This window comes from Caretta caretta, chromosome 4, assembly GCF_965140235.1.
Source record: "Caretta caretta isolate rCarCar2 chromosome 4, rCarCar1.hap1, whole genome shotgun sequence".
Classification (NCBI taxonomy): domain Eukaryota; kingdom Metazoa; phylum Chordata; order Testudines; family Cheloniidae; genus Caretta; species Caretta caretta.
Genome location: NC_134209.1, coordinates 54,856,130 through 54,872,287, shown reverse-complemented (window position 1 = coordinate 54,872,287; position 16,158 = coordinate 54,856,130). Strand labels below are relative to the sequence as shown.

General features: G+C 43.4%; 1 protein-coding gene and 1 long non-coding RNA gene across 3 annotated transcripts in view; one reads left to right on the top strand and one right to left on the bottom strand.

Moving 5' to 3' along the window:
* The window catches only part of LARP1B (La ribonucleoprotein 1B), a 103,402-nt gene that overhangs the window by 44,226 nt on the left and 43,018 nt on the right, over positions 1 to 16,158 (bottom strand). For both annotated transcript variants that reach the window (XM_048847303.2, XM_048847304.2), the window contains 3 exons: positions 9,745 to 9,888; positions 4,528 to 4,671; positions 4,066 to 4,234 (listed from right to left, as the gene is read on the bottom strand). In XM_048847303.2, the coding sequence (XP_048703260.2) occupies positions 4,066 to 4,234; positions 4,528 to 4,671; positions 9,745 to 9,888 (457 nt within the window). The remainder of the gene's footprint in view (positions 1 to 4,065; positions 4,235 to 4,527; positions 4,672 to 9,744; positions 9,889 to 16,158) is intronic.
* On the top strand, positions 577 to 9,157 carry LOC142071861 (uncharacterized). The gene is made up of 3 exons (XR_012668080.1): positions 577 to 668; positions 7,576 to 7,646; positions 9,105 to 9,157. It is a non-coding gene; the product is annotated as an uncharacterized LOC142071861 (long non-coding RNA).

Here is a 16,158-nt window from a genome sequence, read left to right as displayed (position 1 = left end):
AAAATCTTTATTACAAAATTTGGTATATTTTACTATCAAAAAGATTGATATTTATCACTGTGTGTTTGTTACTTATGAGCTAAAAGTTACAAAAACAGACTAGAAAAGGAGTACTTGTGGCACCTTAGAGACTAACCAATTTATTTGAGCATGAGCTTTCGTGAGCTACAGCTCACTTCATCGGATGTAGCTCACGAAAGTTCATGCTCAAATAAATTGGTTAGTCTCTAAGGTGCCACAAGTACTCCTTTTCTTTTTGCGAATACAGACTAACACGGCTGTTACTCTAAAAACAGACTAGGTAATCAAATAAACCAAATAAAACAGTACTTTAACGTGATCAGTACAGTACATTCATCCAAAGTATAATTGAGGCCTCATTTCTCATTCACCCAACTAGCATAAATGAATGACAAAAGCAAAAAAGAAAAGTAATATTCCTTTTCTGATCCTTCTTTTCTCCTTCTTACATGGATGAGAGGGTAATGGTATTCTCTCAGCATTCATGTGGATGATTCCCCATATAGTGGTATCAATATCTCCATCCTGATCTGTATCTTTTTCTCCTACTCAGGTACCCAGCAGATCAGAATCTTTAGGTGCCCTATCCTAGGGTGAAGGCACAAGCACAGGCATGCAGTCTAGATCATATCTTCATGCAAGCTCAGGTGAGAAAAAAAGAAGCAGAAAAAACACACTTTCCATTGTTCAGTACACTGAGGCGTAGTGCCTGAATGCTCCCAAGGGTACTTGGCAAAAGTTAAGTTCTTCAAAAATAAAGGGTATAAATAAAGAGCGTGAGATGTGGGAGGAAAAAAAAGAGGTGCAACAGGCTGTCTAGCTACCCCAGGTCAGGGGAGGGATAGGTTGAGGGAAGAGGAAAGTCTCTAGGGTGATTAAGTTGCTTTATGAAATGATCCCAAGATGTCAAGTTCTACCAAATCAAATGATGGTGTAAAAGGAATGAAGGAATTATAATTGGGAGCCACTACAGAAAGATATAAACCTGAAGACATCCTGGAAGAGGTATGGAAGCTCAAACTGGCAATGACTACCAAACAGCAGGACCCCTCAGACAGATCCTGCGTGAGACTGTTTACATGCTCCCTAATTTCTTACAGTGGAAGATACCTTGTATGAATGTGGGGTCCTTTAGGAATTGGATACTTTAGGAAAAGAGGGAGTTGAGAGTAGAATGCTGAGAGGATCTGAATGCTGAAAAGGTAAGGCATTAATGTAGATGAAAGCCTCTCATGAAGTTGGACTCAAGACAGAAGGTACCAAAAAGGGACCGCAATGTCACCATTGACTCTGAGCTGTAAAGGAGAAACCCAATTTATTCTTTCTTCATAGCCTTCAGTACCAAAGAAGCTTGAAGAGCTAGCACTCTTCATGAAAGACTTAACTCCAGCAGAGACCAGTCAGAAAACTTCAGAACTGGAAGAAATGTAAGCCACCACTTAAAAGTCTGAACCAGCACAGAAGAGTCTTTACGGCTCTTTTTGCCTGAAAAGCAGGAACTTCTTCAGCATGCTGTAAGCAAAGTAAACTTTGATCAATGAAGTCCCTATGCACAACTGAATAGGACCCAACCTTTATTCCCCCCAGTAATATTCCACATGCTATTCTGAAATCCTAACGTACTTTTCCCAGATGAAAGACAAACAACTACAGACACGCCAACACTGTTAACTAAACTGTTACCTTTACAACTATAAGGTACAGGTAAAACCCGAGATGTGTTCAACCTAATCTCCCAAGTTCCAAAAGCAAGAATGAATAAAGGAAACTGAAGTTGACTCAAACTCTTAACTACTTTACTGGTATCCACCGATCTGGAAAAGGGAATTTGAAAGAACATTAATGAACATGCAGCAAAGAGTCCTATGGCACTTTATAGACTAACAGATGTATTGGAGCATAAGCTTTCGTGGGTGAATACCCACTTCATCAGATGCATTTCGTCACCCACGAAAGCTTATGCTCCAATACGTCTGTTAGTCTATAAGGTGCCACAGGACTCTTTGCTGCTTTTACAGATCCAGACTAACACGGCTACCCCTCTGACTAATGAAAATGTTTATTTTTATGTTCTTCCTGTCTTTCTCTAAAGTCTTTTGAACTTATTTTCCCTCCCCTCCAGAGATGTAAGTTTGGATATACTCCTGTGATAACTTGAAATGTAATCTACTTTTCGATGTGAACCAAAGCATTTTTGAAGAATCAACATAATGTCTGAACTAAGTCTGATGCAGTATATACTTAGTCACATTTGCTTTAAAACAAATGTTAATATACATACCTATAATAATCCTTCTCCCCAATCAAGTTGGTCCCCGTTACATGTATAAAATCACTCGACATTTTTGTTCTCAGAAATAGATTTAACATTTTTCATATTAAGAGGTTAATAGTTCTAAAACTCATTTATATATAAGGATACAACCTTATTTGTCCAAAATATCCTTACTTCCTTGGACTCCAAAAAGAACTCCTCTCTGGAGGGCTAAACATTCTGTACAAGTTTATTTTGCTTGGACTTCCCTCTTTCGCATTCTAGCTTTCATAATTTATAATTAGAAAAATATCAGAAGCAGAAGGTTAAACACTTCCATTTAGATGACATTTAAAAAATAATTGAGGAAGAAAGGTAGCTTTCCATCCCTTTGTTCAAATACAATGAGAAAGGAAAAGATTATGGAACCTCACAGATTCCCAGAACCATTTGAAATGAGGGGAAAAAATGAAGAAGTTCTATTCTAAACCTGCTCAACAGTATCTCTTGTGAAACGCAAATTCTATAACCAATGAATCTTAAAGAGTTTGAACAGGCCAGGTGACCAATGACTCTGGTTAACCAGCCATCTTAAGGCTTTAACTGACACTTGCCAACATCTTGTGCTAAAAGAAAATACAAACAACATCAGAAGTCAGATGTGACCAATGTGTGACATTTTGCTGAGCATCAAGGGAGACATCAATGTGTCCTACCTTAGGAGACCTGGACACTGCATGCCCAGAAATCTGACCAACCGTGGAGTGTCTGTGCTCCTCCCTCACTTATCTTGAGGACAGTGGAGGCCGATTATTCTGATAAGGAGCTGCACGTCCACTGTCAGGTCTCAGAGGGGCCTGGCAGCAAGAGTTACAAAAAGATTGCAATATAGGCTTGAAGTTGAGAGCCATATGTCAGATTCTTTCTGCCCTTAAAGAGGCCTTATTCTTCAAAAAAAGATTTTTTTTTGCATCAACTGTTACAAAAGAAGCCAGAGTAAAATAAGCAAATCGCTTCATGGAATACAAGGGCAATATAATCCACCACAAAAGCATCACAGAGAATGCCACTGGCAAATGTAGAATATCAGCCAGTGGTGGAAAATGTCCCTTTTCTGTAGTGACTTAGCGTGTTCCAGGATTTTGCATGATATGCCTCTTTGCGACAATCAGCCTTCCAAATAGTTTCTCGCTCCTTAATGGTGTACATGAGAAAGTAAGTATTTCAGATTATTGAAAAATCAAGTATATGGCTCATTTAAAAACATATTCTTATTTGGTTCTTTGAGGTGAAACACACTGATAAAATACAGAGCTGAAAAGATTGTTTTTAAAAGAAATTGAGAACAAATGGGGGAAAAGTCCCTTCAGAAACTTGAGCTACATACCCAGGAAAGAGTCTTACGTGCTAACAGACCAACAGTACTCTAAAGGACAAGCAGACAGACATCCATACTTCAACTTCAAGACCAAGTAAAGGAGGATATGTACCATAAATAAGGAAGGTACATGGATTAAAGGCAGACTACAGTGCCGGAAGATTGAAGATCTTTTTCAAAGTTCCCACTTCTCAGATATTCAGGGTTTTTTCACCCCACTACTCAGCATAATTAAGCAGATATTTACTAGTAATGAATAAACCTCAAATGGTTGGTAGCTAGTATCTTCAGCGCTACTTACATAGTACACTGGAGACTGAGAGGTCAAACGTTGTTTGAAATGAATTTTATCTTAAGTAGATTCCTGACTTTTGTCTAAAAATAAAATTCATACATTATGCAGTGTACTTACATTTGACGTTTAATGTATTCTTTGAGCAGTGCTTCATCCACAGAATACATTTGTACTCCTGTTCCATCGTCATAGTAATACATCATACTACTATTAAGGTCTGGTTGAAATGGCTGATTGGTCCTTTCACCATATAGTTCTTGGTAACCATACGAATACTCATAGTTCACTTCAAAAAGAATGGCGTGAAGAGTAAGGGGAAGGAAAAGAATTTAAGATAAAGAGAAAAATCTAATACAAAAATATTGTAAGGGATATAAACAAACTGTATTATTTGTGCAACAGGCATTCAGTATCTGTTCTAGGTAAAAAGTGTTCAAGATATACTACTTGCAATGTGACATGCAAACCACATGGATTTATATACAGGATTTGATTTGTGGCAAGGGAGAGTTGTACAACTTAAATGTTTAAATCTTAATATTAAGTTATATTTTCCATCTTTAACATCTACTCTCATACTTCGAGGGTTTCCTCTGCCACGCCCTCTTCCTCTGCCACGCCCTCTTCCTCTGCCTCTAAAGAATCCTCGAATGTTGCCACCCTCACTTCTCACACTGGAAACTTCATCATGGTCATCTCTCTTCTCTCTATCACGGCGCCAAGCTTTCAAAGAAAAAAAAAAAAGTACTGTATAGACAATCAATTGAGAGGTTCCACCATGAATAAATAACCTCAGAGAATTATTCCATGGGTATTAGGTACATCAGTTTGCACTGTAAAGAGTAAGTCAAACATCACAGAAGCTGACTAGTAAAGAAGGAAGTGATTTTCAAGTATAACTGATTTCAAAACAAAAACTTATGATTGGCCTTAGCCATTCCATATTTAAGGCTAACATTCGCTCTTTAACAATATTTTGAAATGTTTTAAAGTCCACAGGCACACTCGGATTCTCTTGGAAACTGTACTGCATCATCAGGGCTCTAGGGTTGTTGTATTAATTTAGTTGGAATATGAGCTCTCTAAACAGCTAATATTTCTAAGTGGTCTCAAATCTACATTCACACTCAGATTATTCTGAAAATGTCCATACCTCATCATGACTAGGGATAAAGTTAGCAGTGAAAGTTTGGGATCATTTGACCAAGGCGTTCTGCAGATAAAATCAGCTCCCTATGGGGCAGCTGTAACATTCAAATTGCTCTAAAATTCACATATACGGTGTGACGTTGCACTCCATATATTTTATGGAAATATGCTAATGAGCGTGAATAAAATATAACTGGAATATGCTTTATGCAAAAGGTGTCTTGTAAGGTATCATTCCAAAGCTTATAATCTACTGAGTGTGTTCATCCTATTTGTATGAATATATCATTCTTATATCTGAAACTAGGAATATGAAGTATAACTCTGGGGTACTACTGTAATTATGCAAAGTGTGGGCCATTAATAGTGGTTTGGAACCTGGATGGCTCCCACTGACTAGGACAATTGCCTGTAAAGGGCTCTGTTTACTTGCAAACCTTCCCTGGTGCATGCCAGCCAGCCTCTGGGTAATGAAGAATAAGGTCTCATAGGACATGTGACCATGTCACATAATACTGGAATCCATCTTAAATCCGGTACTTTTCCATTTTGAAGGGGGGGGGAGGGGGAGACCCAGAGATAAAAGATTCCCGCCTTGTGACAAAGTTATAGAAGGGGATGGAACAGAACAAAGGGGGCTGCCAGTCATGAGAAAAACCCTAGTTACCACCTGAGCTGGACTGTACCAGGGGAAAGGATTAGGCCCAGTCTAGGAAGGAGTCTAATCTGTGAAAGAAGCTTATTGGAACATCTCTGAGGGTGAGATATAACCTGTATCAGTTTCTTAATGTATTAGGCTTAGACTTGCGTGTTTTTGCTTGGTCACTTACTTTGTTCTGTCTGTTATTATTTGAAACCACTTAAATCGTACTTTTTATACTTAATAAAATCACTTTTGTTTATTAATTAACCCAGAGTAAGTGATTAATACCTGGGGGATCAAACAGCTTTGCACATCTCTCCACCAGTGTTACAGAGGTCAGACAATTTATGAGTTTATCCTGTATAAGCTTTATACAGAGTAAAAAGGATTTGGGGTTTGGATCCCATTGGGAATTGGGTGTCTAGGTGCTGGAGCTGGGTGACCTGCTGAGCAGTTTTTGGTTAAAGTCTGCAGCTTTGGGGGGCGTGGACCAGACCTGGGTCTGTGTTGCAGAAGACTAGCGTGTCCGGCTCAACAAGGCAGGGTTCTGGAATCCCAAGCTGGCAGGAAAAACGGGCTCAGAGGTGATTCCAGCATGTCAGGTGACAGTCCCAAGGGCATCTCTGTGAGCAAACCTGTGACATACGAACAGTGTCTTGAAGACAGATGTACCACAAGGGGGCCTGGAGCAGACTTTGTGGTCCAAACTTAGGTCAAGAGATTCCTGAGATATAGTGCCTCCTCTTCCAAAAGAGAGCCATTTATAAAATGTTCAGATTCTTATATTTTTATTGGCGCAGAGCTAGAAAAAGAATAAGGCTTCAACTCTCAGCTATGTATATAATTTGATTGCTCCCAAGCCCAGTTACTAACACTACCGTGGATAATTTTAGAAAATTTAAACTTTATTGCACTATAAAAGCTTAAGCAACTCGACTTAGAGTTTGTTTCCCTGTAAGCTAATGTTTCTGCAGGAAATTCTTCGTGAGTGCCACAGTACTGTACCTAAATGGTGGTTTAGGGGAACAAGCACTGACTGTCCCCTGAACCCAAGGGTCATGACTCTCCTCTGGAGAGTTGAATGATATGCACATTAGTGCTCTCAACGTGCCTTTGCTTGGTGTCTGCAGCCACAATACAGTTCCTTTTGGAAATGTGAGAGGTGTATGCAATTTTGATGAAGCTTGGCACCTCATAAATATACCTATCCCACCATGGAATAGTATGGTGGACACTACTGTATCTGGGATATGTATGGTAGTATGGGACAGGAGGCACTAGTTGCCAAACTGAGACAGTCAGACCAGAGAGGCCAGTGGAAGAATCCCAGCCAGGATAAATGAGGTCTATTGCAAAAATGTTGGCTGAACTCCTGCCGAGAAGCACTAGACTTGACAAACCAGCAATGTGCTGGGCATAGGAACTGGCATGCTTGGTACAAGCACCAGGCACACAATGCTGAGGCCAGAGTGCGAAGTTCTGAACAGGCATGCTCCATGGACAGCACAGGTGTAAAAGCACTGAGCCCAAGGGAGGGAGGATGAAGACACCCACTGCAATGAATTAAGCAGTTCACATCTTTCAGAGCTTTTGTTTTAGGCTGTATTCATTACCACCAGAATCAGCTGACAACATTGAATTGAGACCAATAGGCCACTATATACACCTCCATGAGCCTCCTACTCTAAAGACAGGTGCGCACAGCTACTTCTCCATATACACACTAGACCCAGATCTGGTGTAAGGACTCTGGAGTTCCATTCTACTCCCCCTTTCTGCATCCAGCTGGCACAAGTACTCCTCCTCACAGTTGCACCATCTTTCTTTTTCCCCAGATCCATCCACACTCACCAGAGCATGGAGAGAGCCACGAGGAAGGTGGAACTGGTAGCTGAATGGTGAAGAGGTATGTACAGAGAGCCTCATTGTACCCACCCCACAACCAGGGCCATCCTTACCCATAAGCAAAGTACGCAGCTGCATAGGGCACTAGGAAATTTTGGGGACCCAATTTCCTGGTGCCCTGCGCAGCTGCGTACTGCTCCAGCCCCTGCTCTGCCTCTTCCCCATGGCCCCCACCCCTGCTCTGCCCCAGCCCCGCCTCTTCCCACCCCTGCTCCGCCCAAGCCCTGCCCCCAATCCACCCCTTCCCCAAAACCCTTGCCTCTTTCTGCCCCGCCCCAGCCCTGCCTCTTTCCGCCCCCACTCCCCCGAGGAGTGCAGCAGGGACAGGCCTGCACTCACCAGCAGCGGGAACTGCAACAGCCCAGCCACGCCACCGGTGAGTGCTGGGGGTGGTACCCCCCTGTCCTCCAAGCCAGCCCCCCCCGTGGAGGGCGGGGGGCTGTGTAGGGCCCCAGAATAGCTAGGGACAGCCCTGCTCACAACCACCCCTTAATCATTTCTGCCTCACTCACTATCACCACTTTCTCAAAAGGGAAATTCACTACCAAAAACTTTATCAGAGTGAAAGTGGCTTAGCACTGCTTCATGTCCTTCCTAGAATACTGAAGTAGGGCTAAACTGAGGCCTCAAAGCTAAGAAATATAGAAACTTTTCCCCCAGCACCTTAATTCTGCCCCGCTGGAGCTGGCAGTAGGCACTGGGACCAAACCAAACCTAACATACCCTTAACAAAAATCTGTGATTTTCTGTCGTCTGCTGTGTTGTGTCCAACACAATTCTCTACCATCATTCCTCTTGACACACACTCCGTGATTCTCACTTGCTGTACTGATTTAGGGATTAGTAGCCGCAAATTTCTAGATCCCTATTTTCTGACGCACATTTGCAGGAGGCCTGAGCAGATGATTTAAAGCAGATGGCCCTTTTAGCTCTAAAATATCATATATTAAAGATTTTAAAATATCTGTTGCGTTTCACGGTTGGTGGAATAACTGCCACTGTGTCCTCCAGAGGCAGACATTCCAGTAGATATTTCAATAAGATTAGGGAATAGAAATTTGTTTCAATTCATTCAAGCGCTCTTACATGTTCAGTGCTCACTAGAATTTCACATCTACACTGGCACTCTCACTGCCATGCATCCTCTGTTCCATGTTATGGCTCAGGGGAGGTCAAGTGGTCTTCTGGCATACATCATAGTGTACTATAAGGCTCAGTCAGGGCTAACTGAAGGTAAGGTGATGTCTCCGAGGAAATGCTTAGGACAATGAACAGGTATTAACATCTGACAAGTCTTTAGTGGTTTGTCTGGAGTCAGTAAAGTGGTCAAGAGTTAGCTAAATCCGACCTACACATATTTGCTAAACTGGACCTAAACTCAACATATATCCTAGTCAAGAAAAGTTTAAGATTACCCCCCTCTCACACTAACCTTCACTCTCTTTGCTGTGCTCCACAGGCTCAAGAAGGGTACCATCCTCTAATCTCTCACAGGGACCTCTCTCAAAGGTCAGAGTTAAGATTGTATGGGGGTGTGGTAAGACATCACCGTAACTTTTTATTTTCTGGTTTGAGAGGTTAAGTCTGGCCACTCTTCACATTCTGAAAGGGCACGAGTCAGTGCTCAACAACCTTAACTATGTTAACAATGTATTTGGCAGTGATTTATTATTTGCAATTTTGTGCATGTACACACACACACACACACAGCATGAGTGAAAATCTTAAACCGTTTAAAAAAAATTTTTTTTCCGTTCACTATTCAACTACCCAGAGTAACTAACTACAATTTAGTTCTTTCAGATAAATTATTGCATCGTTAACACTAAAGTCAAGCTTCTGCACAACCAACCATGTTACTAAAGTCTGTTCAGGAGACACTCAGTATTGGAATAGTAGGTCAAGAAAAAAGGCCCTTAATAGGCCACATGGACAGGCTTTAACATCCAGTCTCACAACATACCGAGTTTCTATCAGTGTTTTACTTTAACTGACACGAACATTCAATGAACAAAAATGTTAAGTTATACTTAGGCACTCAGATACCACAATGATGGGAACCACTGTAAAAGCCAGAGTTAGGACTGAAAACCACTTACTTCTTGACTCGTTTCGTCTGTTGTTGTATGGCACTACTTTGCTTGTTTCTGGCTGAGATCTTGAACTATTTCGAGAGCCTGTTCCTTCTTGGCTATCTGGTCTTACATCATCTAAATGAAGTGGTACCCACTTCTGCTTGTTACCTTAAAGAAGTGAAAAAAAAATATTCTCAACCTTAACTACGGTGCAGCTTGGCATTTCACTATAATTTAGCTGTTTAGAATATATTGTATAATTCATTTTTAAAGGAAGAATTAGTAGCTCTTAAATAATTAACCTAAAATATTTAAACAATAGGAAAGATTTTAATACCAATGCTGTAAGTAAAAATAAAATCAGAAAATAGTAACTTTTCAGTTTTACAGAATATATCTTAAGTAAGCCTTGAATCTAATAACTGAAGTGAATTTGATCAAGCTTAAAGGAGGAACCACAAAGGGAGGTTACTTATTGTAACTGGAGGTTCTTTGAGATGAGTGGTCCCTATCTGTATTCCACATGTGGGTACGCACGCAGGCCATGCGCCCGAGTCCAGAACTTCTTCAAAGCAGTGTCTGTTGGCCCGCACACATGCAGTAGTTCTCCTCTTGCTCCTGACCAGGGGCTTAAGGGGCAGTGGGGGTTGACGCCTCTTCAGTTCCACCTCTGCAAATCCAACAGGATCCAAAGCATAGTAGATGGCAGGGGAGGGGGATAGTGGAGTACAGATAGGGACCACACATCTTGAAGAACCTCCGTTACAGTAAGAAACCTCCACTACTTCAAGTGATGGTCCCTGTGAGTATTCCACACATGGGTGATTGGCAAGCAGTATTCTGACTAGAGGCTGGTAAGAGGAAGCTGGTAGCAAAGATGCTTGCAGCACTACTGATCCCACCACTATATCAACAGCTGAGGCATGAACTAGAGCGTAGTGTGTCACAAATGTGCGAATCAAACTCCAGGTGGCCTCTCTGCAGATGTTCTGCAGTGGAATGTCTGACAGAGATGGAGCGAGCTGTGACACCCCCAAGGGGAAGAATGTTTGATATCTTGTAGCACTTTAAGATGCATCCTGAGACCCACTTAGAAATCCTCTGGGATGATATGGCTTGCCCATGCAATATCTGCTATGGCAATAGAGTCTGGGTCATTTCCCAATAGGCTTGTATCTTTGTAGTTAGAACACCAGGGCCTGCCGGACATCAAAGAAGTGAACTCATGTCTTCAGAGGAAGTGTGAGGTTTTGGTAAAAATAAAGGTAAGTATTATTTGACTGTTGTGGAACTCAATCTTTGAAGAAACTTGACTGTAGTCAAAGAGAAATCTTTTCTTTGTGAAACGCTTTAACAGGAAGGTCCACCATAATACCTCTGAGCTCACTGACCCTCCTACCTGAGGTGACAGCTACTAAGAATGCCATCTATGTGGATAGGTGGACATGGCACAAGTCGCTATGGTGTTGAAAGGTGGGCTAGTGAGCTTGGACAGGATGAGGTTAACATGCCATTGAGGGGTAGATTTAAGCCCTGGTGGGAAGGTCCTGATCAGGCCTTTCATGAATCATACTGTAGCTGGGAGAGTAAAGAACACCGGAGGAAGGAAGGAACTAATCACTGCTAGGTATACTCCTAAGAAGCCAAGAGAGACCCTGGAAGTCTTTAGGGACAGGATATACTGCAGCCATTCCAGTTCTAGACTCTCTGGAGAACAATGATTTTGTTGCTGAAAAGCGTCTCCATTTAGCCTGATAGGTTTTAGTAGACTCTTTTGGACTGTGGTTAAGGATCACCTGAAGTGGGGTGGAACAGGAGCATTCTATTTCCAACACCCATCCAAAAACCAGGATGGGAGGTAAGGTGGCATGAGCCCAGACTGGAATGCTTGGTCTTCCCCCTATCTGGGTTCAGGAGATTCAGGAACAGGCAGATCCTGATTGTTGGGGGGGAGACATCAATAGAAATTCTGTGAACCAAAGCTGTCTGGGCCAGTGGGGTACAAGGAGAATGATGTTGGCTTTGTTGCGATGCATCTTCCCTATGAGTTGCAGAACCAGCGGAATGGGAGGCAATGCAATCTGAGGCCGTTCATCCAGGACATCAGCAAGTGTTACCTTGAGAGTCACAATAGGGGGAGCGTTCTGTTCATTTGCGACTCAAAGAAGTCCCACAGCAAAATAACATGCTGTGTAAAATCTCACTTAGGACTGCATCACGAACCTGCCACTCATGGCCTATCAACAAGATTCTGGTTAATTTGTATGCCACGGAGTTGTGAATACCCATAAGATATGTGGCCTGTATCGCAATGCAGTTCCTGACATCCCTCTTCCAAAGTCTGACAACTTCCTGGCAGAATGGATGAGACCTCCCTGTGTGTTTATATAGACCACCATGGTGATAATGTCCAATATTATGTGTATACAGAGTGAGCATATAAGTGAAAGGAAGACCTTGCATGCAAGGAGGATCAACCTCAGTTCCAGTAAGTTTATATGTAGTCTGGCTTTTCATGGGGACTTAGTGCCCTGAGCATCCCACCCCAAAAGGGAAGTTTGTCTGTCATACTGGTGGCCCTGGAAGTGGCACTGTTGAAGGGAACTCCCACTATGACCTTTTCTGGGTTTGACCACTAAGACTATGGCTACACTTGCAGATGTAGAGTGCCAGGAGTTAAACCAGCCCTCAGAGACCGCAGCAGGGAAAGCGCTGCCATGTGTCCACTCTGTCAGCTGCAAGCACAGTGGCATGGCCACATTAGCAGCTCTTGGAATGCCACAGATGCCAAGTGGCTTCAGCGTGTAGCAAGTGACTGCAGCCTGTTTTTCAATGGGGGGGGGGTGGGCAGGTCAAGTGTGACAGGGAGTGTGTTGTGTGTATGTGGGGGGAGACACTGTTTTGGGGGGCAGAGAATGTGTCGGCATGTGGTCTTGTAAGTTCAGAGAGCAGCAGCGGGAACCCTGACATCAGTTCCCCCCCGGCCTCTCTCTCTCTCTCTCACACACACACACACACACACACCCCTGCCTCTGCAGCAGGACCATTCCTCAGTAATGGTTTGCTTTGTGTCCCAGAGCAGATAAGCATGCCAGATGTCAGAAACAGAGCTTTGAAAGGGGATATCCGCATGCCTGCAGCAGAGTTCAAAACAATGACGAGAATGGCCACTTGACTTCAAGGGATTATGGGATGTTTCCGGAGGCCAACCACAGCAGTTAGTTATGCAACACTTCATTCACACTGACACCCCAGCATTTCAGCCAAGGCACAGCAAGCTCTGTGCTTCTGTGGAGGTGGATTACCAGAGGTGCTCCAGCCGTGGACTCAAGGTGCCTTGCCAGTGTGGACACCTCAGGAGCTAGGGCGCCCAGAGCTGATTTAATGTGATCCAACTTCCAACTGTAGCCAAGAGCTTAGTTAGGGAGGTGACAACTCTAACAGGAACTACCACCTTGGAGTTGATGTGGTCCTTGATGGTTGATAGATCAAGTGGAGCCAAGCCCGCACGCACTGCAAGTGAAGTCTGGCAAAAGGAGTCACACAGGTGCACGTGGGGGCCTAAAAGCGAAAGGCACCTTGTGTACTGTGGCTCATGTTCTGTGGATGATGTGTGACATCAAGTTGCTCATTGCATGAAACCTTTTGTGAACACTTCCGTGGAAACTGAGTCCAAATTTTGCCCCTATAAAAAGTTTATTGACTGGTGGGTAACAAAACAGACTTTTCTTCATTGAGAAATGCCTAGGGGCGTTTAAAACTTGTATGAAAAACCCTGTCGCCAACCTGATGAAATCTGAGGAAGTAGTGACCACCTTGTCCAGTGAAGAAGCACCCAGTGAAACCATCGGATCCAATTCCACCTCTTCCCTCCTTGTACACTGATGGAACCAGCTTGCGAGAGGAAGAGGCGTGATATAACTTGAGAGGGGTCCGGATGCCTGCTATAAGGATCCAATGAACCCCAATAAGACTCGAAAGAGGGATCAATCAATTGCGGGGAACTCCCAAGAAAACCACTACCAGCGGTCCCTGGGGAACAGCAAATGTAACCCCTCGACTGTCTATTGGGGCTCAACTGCCTCCATGGAAATACCCATGTGGCCATCTCCTCTGATTCATCTCAGTTCGAGAATTGCTCCATCGGTAGCAGCAGTGCTGTCGGTGCCGGGGCACTCCTTCCAGAAGGCTGGAGGTGAGACAGCTTCTTGGACAGTTATGTACCTGCCTCCTCTGGATAAGGACATCCCTCAGGAGGGCCAGGCCAGAAAGAAGTGGAGACCATGGATAAGGAAGGAATATATCCTCTGGTGTTACAAAAGTCTTGGTATGCTCTCATGCCTGAGGGCTTCCCACAGTTAAAACGGACAGATCCACTGCATCTGCAGCAAATGGACAATTTTTTTTTTTGATAAGTTAAGCAATGAAAACAAGGACAATTGTAACTCAGGCCATGCATCAGGAAGGAACTACAGAAGCATCGACCCACACTGCCTCCTATACCCTCGGTCAGGAGCATGAGGTAAGCTACTGTACATATGTGGGCCAACAGATGCTGCTTTCAAGTATTTCCAGACTTAGATGCATAGCACGCATGCATACCTGTGTGTGGAATATACATAGGGACCATCATTAGAAGAAGAATGTGGGATATCTTCATAACAGAAAGAAAAGACCTTAGTTCCAGGCGATGGAGATTTATGTTCCTGACAATGTTAAGCTGTGGTATGCTAAAGTACAACAAACACTAAGATGAAGCATATAAGAAAAATATCTTAATAGCAAAAGGGTAAAAAGATTCATAACGCTATCTAGCTCAGGGGTAGGCAAACTTTTTGGCTGGAGGGCCACTTCAGAGTTGTGACACTGTATGGAGGGCCGGTTAGGGAAGGCTGTGCCTCCCCAAACAGCCTGGCCTCCGCCTCCTACCACTTCCCATCGCCTGACTGCCCCCCTCATGACCCCCGATCCATCCAACCCCCTCTGCTCCTTGTCCCCTGACCGCCCCCCCGGGACCCAACCCCCATCCAACCCCCCCGCTCCCTGTCCCGAGTGCCCCCCCGACCCCTTTCCACACTCCTGCCAGGCCTCCTGGGACCCTACCCCCTATCCAACCCTCAACTGCTCCCTGTCCCTTGAGTGCCCCGAGCCCTATCCATACCCCCACCCCTGACAGTCCCCCCCCCCCGGGACTCCCATGCCTATCCAACCCCCCCTGCTCCCCGTTTCCTGACTACCCCCCCAGAACCTCCCGCCTCATCCAACCGCCCCCTGCTCCCCGTCCCCTGCCTCTTATCCAACCCCCCCTCTCCCCACCCCCTTACCATGCTGCTCAGAGCAGCAGGAGCTTGCAGCCCCGCTGGAGCCAGGCACACTGCCCAGGAGGAGCGGCAGGCCAGAGCACTGGTGTCGCTGCGGGGGAGGGGCTGGGAGCTCAGGGACTGGGCCGGATGGTCCCGCAGGCTGGATGTGGCCTGCGGGCCGTAGTTTGCCCACCTCTGATCTAGCTCTTTAACCATAACATCTGCTATTCTGCAGCTGGTTGGGAGGTGGGAGAGGCACCTTAATTCTTATGCAAAAAAAAAAAAAAAGCAATATGGATCATGAATAAAAAATATCAGATATCAACATATGAATCAGATAATTCAGATTTAAGTTCTTCAGACTTCCGATGGAATATATATTTTAAAGTTGACAATTTTTTTTGCATCAACACAAGGCTAGAAGATTCACCATTATCATTACAAAAAATAAGTTTCGTGTGATAGAACACCAAGACCTTTTACCCTATAGTGGAGACTTCTGTTTTAACAAGTATTGTTTTTGTCAATTTTTTAGGTATAAATGATACCAAACTGTGTTCCAAAGCATAAGATTCTCTGTTAATAGAACACAAATTTTGTTCTTGCCTGGCATATTCTATAAAAAGAGCCAAGAATATGACGTGTTATTCACTAATAAAAACTCAGCTGTCTTTGGAATTTCCAGTTTTGTGCATTATCCACTATTTGCAACTCTAGATCAATATTTTTAGAAAGTGTTCTCCAATTTTTGGATATATTTGCCTTAAATACCAGTGTACAACCTATCCAGAACTTCTTAAAGCTGAAGGCTTATAGATCTCAAGTTATTTTCCAACTTCAGACTTACAGTTCTCATTATTTGTGCTGTCCCACAAACTGATCTAAGTGTATGGGTTATACTTTATCCATTTGAGTTTTTAAAATGTGTCTTTGCAAGATACATACAATACAGTATCCATTTTATTTTCCATATTTTACTGTGGAGAAAATACTGTTTTAAATCCCAAAATCTCAAGTGGCCCCTCCTAAACTAGCTTGTCCAGATTAAGACAGAAGTGGAATCAACAGATTTAGCAAAACTTCTTTCTGTAAACAGCTCTCAGGAAGGACAGTAGACCATGGAGCACTCTCTTAT